The sequence below is a fragment of the Gorilla gorilla genome, chromosome 8 (assembly GCF_029281585.2).
Source record: "Gorilla gorilla gorilla isolate KB3781 chromosome 8, NHGRI_mGorGor1-v2.1_pri, whole genome shotgun sequence".
Taxonomy (NCBI): Eukaryota; Metazoa; Chordata; class Mammalia; order Primates; family Hominidae; genus Gorilla; species Gorilla gorilla.
This window is the reverse complement of record NC_073232.2, coordinates 107,227,932-107,246,930: the sequence shown is the minus strand read 5'-3', so window position 1 is coordinate 107,246,930 and position 18,999 is coordinate 107,227,932. Positions and strand designations below refer to the sequence as shown.

Below are 18,999 nucleotides of genomic sequence, written 5' to 3'. Positions count from 1 at the left end.
AATTAAACTACAGAGCTATACTAACTAAAACAGCATGGTACTGACATAAAAACAAACACATGGACCAATGGAACAGAATAGAGAATTCAGAAACAAGTTCACGTACCTAGAGTTAACTCGTTTTTGACAAAGGGGCTGATATCGTTTGGCTGTGTCCCCACCCCAAATCTCATCTTGAATTGAAATAATCCCCACAAGTCAAGGGGGAGGCCAGGTAGGGATCATTGAATCATGGAGGTGGTTTCCTCCATATTTTTCTCATGGTAGTGAATAAATCTCACAACATCTGATGGTTTTATAAATGTGAGTTCCCCTGCAAAGCTGTCTGCCTGCTACCATGTAAGACATGACATTTCTCCTCATTCATCTTCCGCCATGATTGTGAGGCCTCTCCAGCCATGTGGAACTGTGAGTCCATTAAACTTCTTTCCTTTATAAATTACCTAGTCTTGTGTATGGCTTTATTAGAAGCATGAGAACAGACTAACACAGGTGCCAAGAACATACACTGGGGGAAAGACAGTCTCTTCAATAAATGTGCTGGGAAAATTTAATATCCTACACAAAAGAATGAAACTGGACTCATATCCCTTGCCATATACAAAAATCAACTCAAAATGGATTAAAGACTTAAATCTAAGACCTCAAACTGTGAAACTACTATAGGAAAACACTAGGGAAAATCTCCAGGACATTGGTCTAGGCAAAAATTTTTTGAGCAATACCCTACAAGCACAGGCATTCAAAGCAAACATGAACAAATGGGATCACATCAAGTTGAAAAGCTTCTGCACAGCCAAAGATACAATCAACAAAGGGAAGAGACAACCCACAGAATGGAGAGAAATTTTGCAAACTATTCATCTGACAAGAGATTAATAACCAGAATATATAAGAAATTCAAGCAACTCTATAGAAAAAAATCTAATAATCCAATCCAAAAGTGGGCAAAAGATTTGAATAGATGTTTCTCAAAAGAAGATATATAAATGGGTTACAGGCATACAAAAAGGTGGTCAACACCACTGATCATCAGAGAAATATAAATCAAAACTACAATGAGATGTCATCTCACTCCAGTTAAAATGGCTTTTATCCAAAAGACAGGCAATAACAAATGCTAGTGAGGATGTGGAGATAAGTGGACCCTCATACAATGTTGGTGGGAATGCAAATTAGTATGACCTCTATGGAGAGCTGTTTAAATGTTCCTCAAAACCCTAAAAATAAAGCGACCATATGATCCAACAACCCTACTGCTTGGTATATACCCAAAAGAAAGGAAATAGGTATATCGAAGAGGTATCTGCACTCTTGTTTGTTGCAGCACTGTTTACAACAGCTAAGACTTTGAAACAACCTAAATATGCATCAATAGACAAATGTATAAAGAAAATGTAGTACATATACACAATGTAGTTCTATTCAGCCATAAAAAGAATGAGATTCAGTAATCTGCAACAACATGAAGGGAACTGGAGATCATTACGTTAAGTGAAATAAGCCAGGCACAGAAAGACGAACATAGCATGTTCTCACTTATTTGAGGGATCTAAAAATAAAAGAATTGAACTAATGGACATAAAGTGTAGAAGGATGGTTACCAGAGACTCGAAAGGGTAGTGTGGGGGGAGGGGAGGTGGAGATGAATAAGAACTACTATATGATAGCACAAAAGGGTGACTATAGTCAATAATAACTTAATGGTACGTTTTAAAATAACTTAAAGAGTGTAATTGAATTGTTTGTAACTCAAAGAATAAATGCTTGAGGGAATAGATAACCCATTCTCCATGACATGCTTATTTCGCATTGCATGCCTGTATCAAAACATCTCATGTGCCCCCAAACATATTGATATATACCTACTTTGTACCCATAAAAATTAAAAAAGATAAAAGATAAATATGTATATACATATACATTAGTATATATGATAATTAATACAAATAAAAATAATAAAATGTTTGAAAACATAAAGTAAGCATATAATTTAGTCATGAAATTACTGTCTTGGAAAAACAGATTAATTTCATATCAAAATAACATATGTTGCTTAAACGTTAAATTATACTATCAGATTTATGCATATATATGACTGTATTTGTGCATCTGTGTGTGGGAGGGGTCACAAATCACGATGGTATTCTCTTCATTCTCACACTTTCCAAATCCACCATTTTGAACATTCTAGCAGCTTCTTCTGAACATACATTCACATTTTTAAATACTCTGTTTCTAATTCTTACTTATCTTTTTGTAGATTATATTTAATAATTTTTTATTATGAAAGTTGAGAATTTTAATCTCCATCTTCCCCTCATATTTGAACACACCCTCAGATAGACACACTCACTTTTCCACACTGCTTTTTCCAGAATATATTTAGATGACAATTTTTATGATATCAGTATTCATTGCTTACATCATTCTGACTACACAAATATGGTTCTCTGGTAAGACAACTATGATTAAATTTTATTTTTGTACTTTCCTGGGCTTAACAATGTCTCTTTATTTCAATTTGTTATTTTCCATTTCCCAACTTAGAATTATTTACAAGTGTTCCGGCAGATGTTTGAAACTCCTTTTTAGTTATTGGAAACTCTCATAAAATCTGTCACATCTCTTTTGTTCTTGCTGTCTCATCTCACTTCTGAATTATCCACCAGGTCTGTTCTGAAGTAATTGTTTTCTAGATCTGGTGCTAGGCAGCCTCCCTGACACTCTCATTCTCCTACACGAGGTTTCCTGATTGCTGGAGCTCAGGACTTTCTCTAACAAGGTTTCAGGCATTTGAATGAAGCACATTCTTCAGTATTTTTCTGAGAAAGGAAAAATGGTAAAATTTTTGGCCAACATGCACATCTGAAAACACTCTATTTTTATTAATATACAAGATAATATTAATAGTTCTTCTTGAGAATTCTGAATTCTAATTCTTTCAATATAACCTGGTACAGCTCTGAAAGTTTTTGTGATTTTCCCTTTAATTCTCATGTCCTGAAATTCCATAACCCTGTATCTAGCAGTATATGTTTTCATTTCATTCACTCTGTTGGACATTGAAGAGAATTGTCTGTTAAGATGGCAAAAGAAAAATGCCATTTCTCTAGATCAGTTCCCTTTCTGTAGGATAAAACTAGCTGCTGAATTTTAGGAAGGAAGATGAATAAAAGAGCTAAGAGTCTGAATTCAAGGAGTGGATGAGTACCAAATCTGCCTTTCTAGCCTACACTTCATGCCTTTTCTGGCACTGCTGTGTGTCTCTGAGTACAGGGCTTCTTAAGCTCAGTTTCTCTAGAGAGTGAGCCTCCTTCTTCTTGTGGGAGGAAATCAGTTACCTGATGAAAAGAGTTGTGGAGGAAACGTAGGCAGGGAGAGCCTCCTTTTTCAGCCTCATTCTCCGCCATCTTTGACTCTTGGTACTTCTAAATACCAATATTGGGAGGATTTAAGGGACACTGATTAACTTTTCATCTTTGATAAATTTTTCTCTTCTGACCTTTTGGTTATAAGTTTACCCTCTCTGTACAGATTTATCATTCCTCTATATGCTCTCTGTGTTTTAGAAATTTGTTAAAGTCTTCTTGACTATTTCCTGTACTCTTCCTACCTTAAAGGACCTAAATGTCTAATATCCAAAATCTAAATATGTATCAACAGACAAAATCTATAAAAAACTTAAACAAATCAACAAGCAAAAAAAACAAAAAAACAATTAAAAATGGGCAAAAGACATGAACAGCCACTTCTCAATAGATGACATACAAGCAGCCAACAAACTTATGAAAAAATGCTCAACATCACTAATCATCAGAGAAATGCAAATCAAAATCACAATGAGGTACCATCTCACACCAGTCAGAATAGCAATTATTAATATTAAAAAGTCCGAAAACAACAGATGCTGGTGAGGTTGCAGAGAAATGGAAATGCTTTTACACTGTTGGTGGGTATGCAAACTAGTTCAGCCACTGTGGAAACCAGTTTGGATATTTCTGAAAGAACTTAAAATAGAACTACCAGTTGACCCAGCAATCCCACTATGGAGTATATGCCCCCAAAATATTCATTCTATCAATAAGACACACACCCCAATATGTTCACTGTAGTGCTATTCACAATAGTGAAGAAATGGAATCAACTTATGTGCCCATCAACAGTGGATTGTATAAGGAAAATGTAGCAAATATACACTGATATGGTTAGCCTGTGTCCCCACCAAAATCTCATCTTGAATTGTAGCTCCCATAATTCCCACACGTCACGGGACGGACTCAATGTGAGGTAATTTAATCATGGAGGCAGGACTTTCCCATGCCATTCTCGTGATAGTGAATAAGTCTCTATCAGAGACTTATTGTGAGGCCTTTCCAGCCGTGTGGAATTGAGAGTCCATTAAACCTCTTTCCTTTATGAGTTACCCTGTCTCAGGTATGTCTTTATTAGCAGCATGAGAACAGACTAGTACATACATAATGGAATGTTATGCGGCCATAAGAAAGAACAAAAGTTATGTCTTTTGCAGCATTGTAGATGAAGCAGGAGGCCATTATCCTAAGCAATGTAATACAAGAACAGAAAACCAAATACCACATGTTCTTGCTTATAAGTGGGAGGTAAGCATTGAATACACAAGAACTTAAAGATGGGAACAATAGACACTGAGGATCACTAGATGGGGGAGGGAGAGAAGAGATGTGGGCTGAAGAACCATCTGTTGGGTAATATGCTTACTGTCAGTGTGATGGAATAGCTGGGATCCCAAGCCTCAGTGTTACACAACTTACCTATGTAACAAACCTGTATTTGTACCCTTTAATCTACAATAAAATTTGACAAAAAATCTTCTAGAACTCTATAGGCTAGTAACTGTTCAAAAAAAAGCCTAATTCTTATTTATAATTAGGTTATTGTCATTTCAATGGGGGATACTGACATAGGAGAAAAAAAGAATATTTCTTATCTGCAGCATAACCAAAAGTCCTTAAAAGTAAATTTCTAAAGTAAAGTTGTTCATAAAAGATAAAATTATTGACTTCCTCAAAAAAATCTTATTTTGCCCAACACCAGTTTCATGGAAACTGTCTCAGGTACATATTCTGCCTAAATGGAACATTCTTTGTATACCTCTTCTAGTAAACAGAATCACCTTTCTTATGAATCTAACTTTTTAGAGTACTTATTGGACTAGGAATTTTCTCAGGCAGATCACTACATTTTTAGGATTACCATTTATCCTTCAATAAGGAGAGTTTCCAGTTTTCGAACCTGAAATTTTGAGAATGAGAAAAGTTATCTTGAAGAATATACTTGCTATTTAAAATGGCCTTCTCATAATAAAACCAACGTGCAATCCCAGGCCAATTTATCTTGTCTCTTCCTGCCATAAATCCAGACACATTGGACCAGAGTTCTGCTGCTTTTCCTACTGCCATGCTGTCTTCATTTCTCTCAGTTATCTTCCTCTACTGTGCAAAGATGCCCCTTTTATCTTTTCTTTTTCTTTTTTTCTTTTTTTTTCTTTCTGAGACAGAGTCTCACTCTGTTGCCCAGACTGGAGTATAGTGGCAAAATCTTGGCTCACTACAACCTCCACCACCTGGGTTCAATCGATTCCAGTGCCTCAGACCCTCAAGTAGCTGGGATTACAGCCATGTGCCACCAGGCCTGGCTAAGTTTTGTATTTTTACTACAGATGGGATTTGGCCATGTTGGCCAGGCTGGTCTTGAACTCCTGGCCTCAAGGGATCCACCCACCTCAGCCTCCCAAAGTGCTGGGATTACCGGTGTGAGCCACCATGCCAGGCCAAGATATCCCATTGTAATCACCATTAGTTTGAAACAGATTACAGCTGGAAGCACAAAAGTTTAAATAATGAAGCTTCTCTAAGAGAAACAGGAAGGAGGACACTAGCAACACCTTCCCAAAATCTTTTCTGAAAATTAATTAACTTATCATCTGTGATCATACCTGTGACCTCTGGGTGCTTCAGCAGGAGAAGGAGAGCATATCTCAGGGTTGTGCTTGTCGTCTCTGTCCCAGCTCCAAACAAGTCAGCTGCAGTGTTTTCCAAGCTTTCAATAGTAAATTCAGATGGTTGGTTGTGCTTTTCCTAGGAATGATTTGATGCAATTATCTGACAAATTATTTACCAGCATATTTGATTACAGTGAATTCAAAATTACTCACAGTTATATAGTTACCAACATAGAAACTGGAAAGTACAGTACTAGAAAAAAAATACTGCTTGTATAGCAGAGGCTGTAGACCAACTTGCCCAAACTTTATTTCCTACTCCCTTATTCCATGCTTGCCTAAAAATTCCATTCATCAAGCTCTTTGCAGCTAGCTGAGTCACACAGCATATTTTTTTTTACGAAAATATATAAGCAGAAGGTCTCTAGGTCCATTTCCTCTATTTCCTCTTTCATATTCAAGACACAAATGTGAAGTAGGAGGTAGAGTAGACCCCATCCTGGGATTTAATCATCAAAATGAAGGTCTGTATACTAAATTTAGTGGGAAAAAGGAAGGCACTTGACTCTCTGCTGCTTTGGGGCTGCTGTATTATCCTAGATTGCCCCACCAAGAGAATCCCTGTATTTGAGGTAAATAAAGACATTATGTGTTAAAGCCATTATTACCTGTAGACAACCACAATCTAAATTAATAGAAAAGGTAAATTAGGGCCATATCATTAGATACTGTGAGCCTGAATCAAGAGTCTGCAATTATATTTTTCTGTCAGAAAGGTACATGGACTCAATATTGACCCCAGATTCATTATAAAGTTGAAATTTTGTAAAAACAAATATTAAAAAAGCAATATGACAGCAAAACCTAGGATAAATTATAGAGGAAGAGAATGGGTTTACAATGACAAGATGGGCCCACACTATTATAATCTAGATGGGAGGCAACAGACAACTTGTTCTAGGGTGCAGTAGTGCAGGAATAAACAAAAATATACAAAGTGAAGAGAAAGAACAATGATGAAGATGGAGAATAAAGGGATTAATTGCCACAGGGGATAAAGGAGAGAGTAAGGGTACTGCATATGCCAAGGCTTAGAGACTGGAGTTCTCATAATTTGGAAGTTAGGAGAAAGAAAGCAATGGATAAGGAATACTTAGTTGAAAGAGATCATCAATATAAAAAACATATTACTTTTTAACCAGTCCCTAGGCCAGCAGCAATAAATTAATGATGCTTTTAGACTCTCCAAGTGATGTGTGTCATGTTGAATATTGTGTAATCAACACCACTGAAATAGACTAGATACTCTCAACATGTCTACTTACTAGATGAAGACAGTCCTCTCCCTTGGTAACATCAGCTTCATACAGTTTTCTAAGCTTGTCATGTTAAAAATTACTCTTAAGAACAGTGCACTCACAAACCAGTATCAACATTTCCAATTGTTGACTTGAGCTTGGTTATTTAGCAGTTATGCGCCTATCCTATCTTATTAATGATAGTAGCCATATTCTACTTGCTGGGCTCAAATCTAAAGAGCGCCACTTTTACCTCAGAGTCAGGCCAGGGCATTGTCCTGCACCTCACCCTCAGAAACAGACTCATAGCTACAACGCAGCCTGTGGGCTTCAGCTGCTAGGGTGTGCTACAGAGTCACAGATCTTGGCTCTGTGGGCAATCTACATTCAACCCTGCCACAGAGAGTGAACCTGCGCCCCAAGGCCCAGGTGTCACAATACATGATTAAAAGACCCTGAGTCTAGAATGATGCTTCTATGACAATTTCAAGGACCTGTACTTGTAACCCAGCACCAATGCAACTGCATGTATGCCATGTCAGAGCTGACATCAAAAGGAATCCCTTAGGCTAAGTTACCCCAATTTTAGGAAAATAAAAATAGGAGCACGCCCAAATACTTTGACACCAAGGACATTAACAACCTACACTACTCCTGATACTGCTGCAACCTTCTACAGCCTAGGCCACTGAGGCACCCAAAATTATTGCTGAATTGCTGATGTTGACCACAGCTAGAGAAACTACACAGATACTATCACACTGCATCTATTCAAAAACTGAGTTACCCACTCTTCATCACCTGCACACAAACACTCAACTTCAGAGAAAGTTTTTCTCTATGAAATCCACTCTAGAAACTGGAATAGCCATTGTCCCACCACATGCATAGACATCAAAACAGGGACACAATGTGAAATGTCAAGAAATATGACACCACCAAAAAGACATAATAACTCTCAAATAACAGAACTGGATGAAAATAAAATCAACAAATATTCAAAAAAGGAATTCAAAATATTTACCTTGAAGAAACTCAATAATGGGGGTGACTGGCAAGATGGCCGAATCGGAAGAGTTTCAGTCTGCAGCTCCCAGCAAGATCAACAAAGAAGGCAGATAATTTCTAGATTTCCAACTGAGGTACACAGCTCATCTTACTGGGACTGTTTAGACAGTAGGTGCAGCCCACAGAGGGCAAGCTGAAGCAGGGTGGAGTGTCACCTCACCTGGGAACCCCAAAGGGTCAGGGAACTCCTTCCCCTAGCCAAGGGAAGCAGTGAGGGACTGTGCCATGAAGAATAGTGCACTCTGGCCCAGATACTATGCTTTTCCCATGGTCTTCACAGCCTGCAGACCAGGAGATTCCCTCAGGTGCCTACACCAAAAGGGCACTGGGTTTCAAGCACAAAACTGGGCAGCCATTTGCATAGACACTGAGCTAGCTGAGGAGACTTTTTTCATAACCCAGTGGCACCTGGAATACCAGTGAGACAGAACTTTTCACTCACCTGGAAAGGGGGCTGAAGCCAAAGAGCCAAGTGGTCTTGCTCAGCAAATCCCATCCCCATGGAGCCCAGCAAGCTAAGATCCACTGGCTTGAAATTCTCACTGCCAGCGCAGCAGTCTGAAGTTTACCTGGGATGCACGAGTTTGGTGGGGGAAGGGGCATCTGCCATTACTGAGGCTTGAGTAGGCAATTTTCCCCACACAGTGTAAACAAAATAGCTGGGAAGTTTGGACTGGCCAGAGACCAATGCAGCTCAGCAAAACAGCTGTAGCCAGGCTGCCCCTCTAGATTCCTCCTCTCTGGGCAGGGCATCTCTGAAAAAAAGGGCAGCCCCAGTCAGGGGCTTATAGGTAAAACTACCATCTCATTGGGGCAGAGCACATGGGGGAAGGGACAGCTGTGGGTGCAGCTTCAGCAGACTTAAACATTCTGGCGTGCTGGCTCTGAAGAGGGCAGGAGATCTACCAGCACAGTGCTTGAGCTCTACTAAAGGACACACTCAAGTGGGTCCCTGACCCCCGTGGCTCCTGAAGGGAGACACCTCCAAGCAGGGGTTAACAGACACCTCAGAAAGGAGAGCTCTGGCTGGCATCTGGTGGGTGCCCCAATGAGACAAACTTCCAGAGGAAGGAACAGACTGCAATCTTTGCTGCTCTGCAGCTTCTGCTGGTGATACCCAGGCAAGCAGGATCTGGAGTTGACCTCCAGCAAACCCCAGCAGACCTGCAGCAGAGGGGCTTGACTGTTAGAAGGAAAACTAACAAACAGAAAGCAATAGCAGTAACACCAACAAAAAGGATGTCCACACAAAAACCCCATCTGAAGGTCACCAACATCAAAGACCAAAGGGAGATAAATCAATGAAGATGAGGAAAAACCAGTGCAAAAAGGCTAAAAATTAAAAAAACCAGAACACCTCTTCTTCTCCAAAGAATCATGACTCCTCACCAGCAGGGAACAAAACTGGACAGAGAATGAGTTTGATGAATTGACAGAAGTAGGCTTCAGCTGGTGGGTAATAACAAACTTCTCTGAGAGAAAGGAGCATGCTCTAACCCAATGCAAGGGAGCTAAGAACCTTGAAAAAAGGTTAGAAGAATGGCTAACTTGAATACCCAGTTTACAGAAGAACATAAATGACCTGATGGAGCTGAAAAACAAAGCACAAGAACTTTATGAAACATACATAAGTATCAATAGCTGAATCGATCAAGTGGAAGAAAGGATATCAGAGATGAAAGATCAACTTAATGAAATAAAGCCTGAACACAAAATTGGAGAAAAAAAAGTAAAGAAATGCACAAAGCATCCAAGAAATAAGGGACCATGTGAAAAGACCAAACCTACGTTTGATTGGTGTGCCTGAAATTGATGGGGAAAAGGGAACCAAGTTGGGATACACTCTTCAGGATATTATCCAGGAGAACTTCCCCAACCTAGAAAGGCAGGCCAACATTCAAATTCAGAAAAAACAAAGACCACCACAAAGATACTTCTTGAGAACAGTAACCCCAAGACATATAACCATCAGATACACCAAGGTTGAAATGAAGGAAAAAATGTTAAGGGCAGCCAGAGAAAAAGGTCGGGTTACCCACAAAGGGAAGCCCATTAGACTAACAACAGATCTCTCTGCAGAAACCCTACAAGCCAGAAGAGAGTGGGGACCAATATTCAACATTCTTAAAGAAAAGAATTTTCAACCCAGAATTTTATATCCAGCCAAACTAAGCTTCATAAGTGAAGGAGAAATAAAATCCTTTACAGACAAGCAAATGCTAAGAGATTTTGTCACCACCAGGCCTGCCTTACAAGAGCTCCTGAAGGAAGCACTAAATATGGAAAGTAAGAACCAGTACCAGCTACTGCAAAAACATACCAAATTGTAAAGGCCATCGACACTATAAGGAAACTGCATCAACTAATGGGCAAAATAACCAGCTGGCCTCATAATGACATGATCAAATTCACACATAACAATATTAACCTTAAATGTAAATGGGCTAAATGCCCCCGTTAAAAGACACAGACTGGCAAATTGGATAAAGAGTCAAGACCCATTGGTGTTCTGCATTCAGGAGACACATCTCATGTACAAAGACACACCTAGGCTCAAATTAAAGGGATGGAAGAAGATTTACCAAGCAATTAGAAAGCAAAAAAAAGCAGAGGTTGCAATCCTAGTCTCTGATAAAACAGATTTTAAACCAACAAAGATAAAAAAAAGACAAGGGCATTACATAATGGTAAAGGGATCAATGCAACAAGAAGAGCTAACTATCCTAAATGTATATATACCCAATACAGGAGCACCCAGATACATAAAGCAAGTCCTTAGAGACCTACAAAGAGACTTAGACTCCCACACAACAATAATGGGAGACTTTAACACCCCACTGTCAATATTAGACAGATCAGTGAGACAGAAAATTAACAAGGATATCCAGGTCTTGAACTCAGCTGGCAAGACTAACAAAGAAGAGAAAAGAATCAAATAGACACAATAAAAAATAATAAAGGGGATATTACCACTGACCCCACAGGAATACAAACTACCATCAGAGAAGACTAAAAACACCTCTATGCAAATAAACTGGAAAATCTAGAATAAATGCATAAATTCCTTCACACATACACCCTCCCAAGACTCAACCAGGAACAGAAAACCAAACACCACATATTCTCACCTATAACTGGGAGTTGAACAATGAGAATACATGGACACAGGGAGGGGAACATCACACGCCAGGGCCTGTTGAGGGGTTGGGGGGCTAGGGGAGGGATAGCATTAGGAGAAATACCTAATGTTGATGACATGTTGTTGGGTGCAGCAAACCACCATGGCATATGTATACCTATGTAACAAACCTGCATGTTCTGCACATGTATCCCAGAACTTAAAGTGCAATAAAAAAAAAGAAAGAAATAGCAGAATAGTTAGTAGAGGTAGAGAAGTAAGGGAGATAGCCAGAAGTTGTTAACAGATACAAAAGTTCAGCTATATAAAAGGAATAAGTTATAGTATTCTATAGCAGTATAGGGTGACTATAATTAACAACACTTTATTATACTTTTTAAAATAGCTAGAAGAGCAGATTTTTAATGTTTCCAGCACAAGGAAACGAAAAATATTTGAGGTTATGGATATGTTAATCATTCTGCTTGATCATTACACATTGTATACATGTACTGAAATATTACAGTACACCCCATAAATATGTACAGTTATTGTGCCCACTAAAATAATAAATTATAAATTTATAATAATATATCAATCCTAATATAAATTTTTATATGATATATAATATACATTTATAATATATTTATAATATATAATATTTTATTATACATTGCATTACTATAATTTGTAATATTTATACATTATTACTAAATAAATAATTAAATCAAATAAATAAAGGCTAAGAAAACAAAAGACAATAGCAAGTGTTGGTGAGAATATGGAGAAATTGGAACCCTCATGTCCTACTGATGGAAATGCAAAATGGTGCAGCTGTTAAGGAAAATAATAAGGCAGTTCAAGAATTAAAAATAGAATTACCACATATCCCAGAAATGTCACTTCTGGGTATATACCCAAAAGAATTGAAAGCAGCACATCAAAGAGATATTTGTTTACCCATATTCATAATAGCATTACTCAAAAAGTCAAAAGGTGAAAATAATCCAAGTGCCCATCAACAGATAAATGGGTAAGCAAATTTGGTTTACACATACAACGGAATATTATTCACCCTTAGAAAGGAAGAAAAATCTGACACATGCAAAAACATGAATGAACCCTGAGAACATAACATTAGGCTAAGTGAAATAAACCAGTCACAAAAGGCAAATATGTAATGATTCCACTTTTATGAGGTACCCAGCATACTCGATTTTATAGAGACACAAAGTAGAATGTTGGTTGCCATGGGGTGGTGGAAGGGAGAAATGTAGAGTTATCATTTGAGGTGGGGGTGGGGTTCTACATTTCTTGTCGCATCATCCATGTCTCTGGACACTTCTCTTTGGGCAACCCATTCCCTTTGATTTCAGATAAATTTCAGGGCAAGTGATAAGGGAATGGGAATTTTAACTGCACTTAGTCTACACAGTCTCTGGCAGATAAGACTGACAAAGACCTCAAAGAATGTGGTGGGCCGCCTTTACAAGGCCCATCTTCTGCTGTTGTGTTACTATGGACACATTTCATGGAATTATTAATATGAATTAGTTTGCACAGTTGAGGAAATTATGTTACTTTCATTTTGTTTGTTGATTGCTTTGTTGGTAGAGACAGGGTTTTGCCATGTTACCCAGGCTAGTCTCGAACTCCTGAGCTCATCCAATCTGCCCACCTCAACCTCCCAAAGTGCTGGGATTACAGACATGATCTACAATGCCCGGCCAAGAGTTATTATTAAATGGGTATAAAGTTTCTGTTTTGCAAGATGAAAAGAATTCTACAGATGTATGGCAGTGACATTTGCACAACAATGTGAATGTAATTAATACCAATATACTATGCACTTAAAATGATTAATACAGAAACTTTTGTTATGTGTATTTTGCAACATTTTTTTTACAAAATTAAAAAATTATAATAACAAACATTATAAAAATAAATCTCACAATAAGCAAGTGAGATTTATCCCAGAAATGCAAAAGTGGTTCAACAAGAAAGTCAATCAGTGTACTACACCATATCAGAATAAAAGAGAAAATCATGTTCATCTCATTAGATGCAGAAAACAATTGACAACTTTTAATACCCATCATAACAAAAACACTCGGAAAACTATAAATGAAATAAAACTCCTTTATCATAATAAAGCATATTTATGAAAACTGCAAAGCTAAAGCATACTAAATTGAGAAAGACTAAAACTTGTAACTTAAAATCAGAAAGAAAAGAAAAAAAACAAGGACATCCATTTTACTACTATTAAACATAGTATTGGAAGTTCTAGCCAGAGCAGTTAGGCAAGAAATGAAAGAAAACACATTCAAATAGGAAAGGAAAAATTCTAATCATGTGTATTTGACTAAAACATGATTCTCTCTATATAGAAAAATCTCATGCAATACAGATAGAAAATAAGTAGAGCTAATAAATGATTTCAGCATAATTTCAGGGTACAAGATCAATGCAAAAATCAGTTGTCTCTCAGTGCTGGTGCTAGTGCCTGCCATTAGGAGAACTGTAGACAGGACTGCCCAGTCCAGCGACACCGATCTTTATCCCCCTGGGGCTCAGCAGGGAGCCCAGACTACTCTGAATTCCACAGATGAACAGATTATCTGAGGAAACAGAGAAGTTCCCTCAGAAAACAAGGATCAAGCTGTGCTATATCAAGTTGTCCCAGTCACAGCTGGCATTTGCTCATAAGTGCCATCTACTGACATGTATGTCAAACTGCACAGGCCAATATAAAACTACCCACAGAAGTGAACACAGCTATAGAATCAAAGTCAAAGGCCCTACCCAACATACTTTATAGTCACATCCCATAGGAAGGGGGAGAGAAAAAGGAAAGAACAAAAATAGGGAGAGAAAAACAATTCTATCTGCACAAAAATAATTTCAAAAATCAGAAGCGGCAGCCTCTCCAAATAAGAAGAAACCAGCATAAGACTTCTGGCACCATGAAATGTCTGAATGTTGTAAAACCTCCAAAGGATCACATGAACTCCCCAGCAATGAACCCTAACCAAACTGGCAACTCAGAAATGACAGATAAACTATTCAAAATATGGACTGCAAGTAAGCTCAGTGATCCAAGGCAGGGTCGAAAATTAATGCAAACAAACTACTAAAGCAGTCCAGGAAATGGAACGAGAAGTAAACATCTTAAAAAGAAATCAATCAAAGCTTCTGGAATTGAAAGAGTCACTTAAGGAATTTCAGAATACAATTGAAGGGTTTATCAATAGACTGGACCAATTTCAGAGCTTGAACACCAGTCTTTTGAACTAACCAAGTCAGACAAAAATAAAGAAAAAATAATTTTAATAAATGAACAGTCTTCAAGAAATATGTGATTATTTAAAAGGAGTAAACCTAGGAATTATTGGCATTCCTGAGAGAGAAGAAAAAGTAAACAATCTAGAAAATACATTTGGGCTAATAAGTTGAGAAAATTTTCCCAAACTTGCTAGAAAGGTAGACATCCAAATACAATAAACCCAGGGAATATATGTGAGACACTATACAAAATTAACATCACCAAGGCATTTACTCACCAGGCTGCCCAAAGTCAAGGCTAAAAAATAATTTTAAAGGCAGCTAGAGAAAAAAATCAGATCACATACAAAGAGAACCTTGTCAAGCTAAAAGGATGCTCAGCCTATTTTCAACATTCATTTTAATAAAAATTACAAAAAAGAATTTTATATTTTGCCAAACTAAGCTTCAAAAGCAAGGAAGAAATACAATCTTGTCCAAACAAGTAAGTACCAGGAAAATCTGTTACCATTAGACCAGCCTTATAAGAGATCATTAAGGGAGTTCTAAATATGGAAGTGAAAGAACAATACCTGCTACCACAAAACACACTGAAGTATATAGCACACAGACTCTATAAAGCAATCACACAATAGAAACTACAAAGCAACCAGCTAACAACTTCACAATAGAATCAAAACCTCATATATCAGTGTTAACATTGAAGATAAAGTCTAAATGCTCCACATAAAAGGCAAAGAGTAGGAAGTTGGATTAAAAATAAGACCCATCCTTCTACTGTCTTCAAGACTGCAAGGCCCATCTCCTACTAGTAGAAGTAGAAGACCCATCTCAGACCTAGAAGACCCAGTTCAGACCTAGAAAACCCTAAAGAACTTTCCAAAAACCTCTGGAACTGACATACAACTTCAGTGAGATTTCAGTACACAAAATAAATATGCAAAAATCTGTAGCATTTTTAAACACCAAAAATGTTCATCCTGAAAGCCAATCAAGAACTCAATCCCATTTACAATAGCCACAAGAAAAAACCTAGGAATACAACTAACAAAGGGGGCAAAAAGGTCTCTACAAGGAGAGCTACAAAATACTGATGAACAAAATCATAGATGACACAAACAAATGGAAAAACAGTTCATGCTTATGGATTGAAACAATCAATATCATTAAAATGGCTAGACTGCCCAAAGCTATCTACAGATTCAATGCTATTCCTATCAAACTACCAATATTATTTTATTCTAAAATTCATATGGAACCAAAGAAGAGCCCAAATCCAGAGCAATTCTAAACAGAAAGAACAGTGGGAAGCTTCACATTGACTTCAAACTATACTGTAAGCTACAGTAACCAAGAGAGCATGTAACTGGTACAAAACACAAATTGAACAGAAGTAGAGAAGCCAGAAATAAAGCCACACACCTATAGCCATCTGATCTTCAACAAAGTTGACAAAAAATAATCAATGAGGAAAGAATTCTCTATTTAGTAAATTGAATGAGGATAACTGACTAGCCATATGCAGAATGAAACTGGAACACTTCCTTGAACCATATACAATAATTAACTCGAAATGGATTAATGATCTAAATTTAAGACCTCAAACTATAAGAATCTGATGGAAAAAAATCTATAAAATAACATTCTGGATACAGGCTTTAGCAAAGAACTTATAAATAATTCCTCAAAAGCAATTGGAACCAAAATGAATATTGACAAGTGGGACCTAATTAAAGAGCTTCTGCACAGCAAGAGAAACTATCAACAGAATAAACAGACAACCTACAGAATGGGACAAAATATTTGCAAACTGTGAATCCAACAATGTTTCAATAGCGAGAATCTATAAGGAAGTTAGACAATTCAACAAGTTAAAAAACAAGTAACCCCATTAAAAAGTGGGCAAAGGACATATGTCCTTCCAAAGAAGACACACACATGGCCAACAAGCATATGAGAAAATACTCAACATCACTAATCATCAGAGAAATGCAAATCAAAACCACAATGAGATATCATCTCATGCCAATCAAAATGGATACGATTAAAAAGCCAAAAAATAACAGATGTTGGTGAGACTGCAGAGAAAAAAGAACACTTATATACTACTGGTGGGAATGTAAGTTAGTTCAGCCACTATGGAAACCAGTTTGGAGATTTCTCAAAGAACTAAAAGCAGAACTACCATTCGATGCAGCAATTCCACTACTGGGTATGTACCCAATGGAAAACAAATTGTTCTATCAAAAAGACACGTGCTAGTATGTCCATTCCTGCACTATTCACAATAGTAAAGACATAGAACCAACCAATCATGTGTCGCATAAACAAAATGTGGTGTATATACACCATGAAATGCTATGCAGCCATTAAAAAAAATCATGTCTTTGCAGCAACATAGATGTAGCCGGAAGCCATTATCTTGAGAGAATTAATGCAGCAACAGAAATCCAAATACCACATGTTCTCATATAAAAGTGGGACACAAAGATGGAAAAAATACACAAGGAATTACTATAGAGGGTAGAGAGATATAAAGGCAAGGGCTGAAAAACTACCTATTGGGTACTAGTGTCACTACCTGTGTGATAGCATTATTTGTACCCTAAACTTCAGCATCACACAATATACCTATGTAAGATACATGAACGTGCACTTCAAAATAAAAGTTGAGAACATTTGGAGCCAAGATGGCTGAATAGGAACAGCTCCAGTCTACAGCTCCCAGCATGAGCGATGCAGAAGATGAATGATTTTTGCATTTCCAACTGAGGTACTGGGTTCATCTCACTGGGGATTGTGAGACAGTGGGTACAGGACAGTGGGTGCAGTGCATGGAGCCTGAGCTGAAGCAGGGTGAGGCATCACCTCACCTGGGAAGTGCAAGGGGTCAGGGAATTCCCTATCCTAGCCAAGGACAGAAGGCACCTGGAAAATAAGGTCGCTTCCACCCTAATACTGTGCTTTTCTGATGGTCTTAGCAAATGGCAAACCAGGAGATTATATCCCATGCATGGCTCAGAGGGTCCTATGCCCACTGAGGCTCGCTCATTCCTAGCACAGCAGTCTGAGCTCAAACAGCAAGGCAGCAGTGAGGCTGGGTGAGGGGTGCCCCCCATTGCCAAAGCTTGAGTAGGTAAACAAAGCGGCTGGGAAGCTCGAACCGGGTGGAGCTCACCGCAGCTCAAGGAGGCCTGCCTGCCTCTGTAGACTCCACCTCTGGGGTCAGGGTATAGCCAAACCAAAGGCAGCAGAAAATTCTGCAGACTTAATTGTCCCAGTCTGACAGCTTTGAAGAGAATAGTGGTTCTCCCAGCACAAAGCTTGAGACCTGAGAATGGACAGACTGCCTCCTCAAGTGAGTCCCTGACCCCCTTGTAGCCTAACTGGGAGGCACCCCCATTAAGGGCAGACTGACACCTCACAACGCTGGGTACTCTTCTGAGACAAAACTTCCAGAGGAACGATCAGGCAGCAACATTTGCTGTTCACCAATATCCGCTGTTCTGCAGCCTCCGCTACTGATACCCAGGCAAACAAGGTCTGCAGTGGACCTCTGGCAAACTCCAACAGACTGCAGCTGAGGGTCCTGACTGTTAGAAGGAAAGCTAACAAACAGAAAGGACATCCACACCAAAATCCCATCTGTATGTCACCATCATCAAAGACCAAAGGTAGATGAAACCACAAAGACAGGGAAAAAACAGAGCAGAAAAACTGAAAATTCTAAAAATCAGAGTGCCTCTCCTCCTCCAAAGGAACACAGCTCCTCACCAGCAATGGAACAGAGCTGGATGGAGAATGACTTTGATGAGTTGAGAGAAGTCTTCAGACAATCAAACTAGTCTGAGCTAAAGGAGGAAGTTTGAACCTATGGCAAAGAAGTAAAAAACCTTGAAAAAAGATTAGATGAATGGCTAACTAGAATAACCAATGCAGAGAAGTCCTTAAAGGACCTGATGGAGCTGAAAATCATGGCACAAGAACTACGTGATGAATGCATAAGCCTCCATAGCCGATTTGATCAACTGGAAGAAAGGGTATAAGTGATGGAAGATGAAATGAATGAAATGAAGTGAGAAGAGAAGTTTAGAGAAAAAAGAATAAAAAGAAACGAACACAGCCTCCAAGAAATATGGGCCTATGTGAAAAGACCAAATCTACATCTGATTGGTGTACCTGAAAGTGACGAGGAGAATGGAACCAAGTTGGAAAACACTCTGCAGGATATTATCCAGGAGAACTTC

The 18,999-nt window shown here is 38.3% G+C and overlaps 1 protein-coding gene across 1 annotated transcript in view; it reads right to left on the bottom strand.

The window, feature by feature from the left end:
* Positions 1-18,999, bottom strand: part of CYP2C9 (cytochrome P450 family 2 subfamily C member 9) — a 59,238-nt gene that overhangs the window by 11,890 nt on the left and 28,349 nt on the right. The window contains exon 6 of the mRNA XM_004049827.4: positions 5,978-6,119. Coding sequence (XP_004049875.2) covers positions 5,978-6,119 — 142 coding nt within the window. The remainder of the gene's footprint in view (positions 1-5,977; positions 6,120-18,999) is intronic.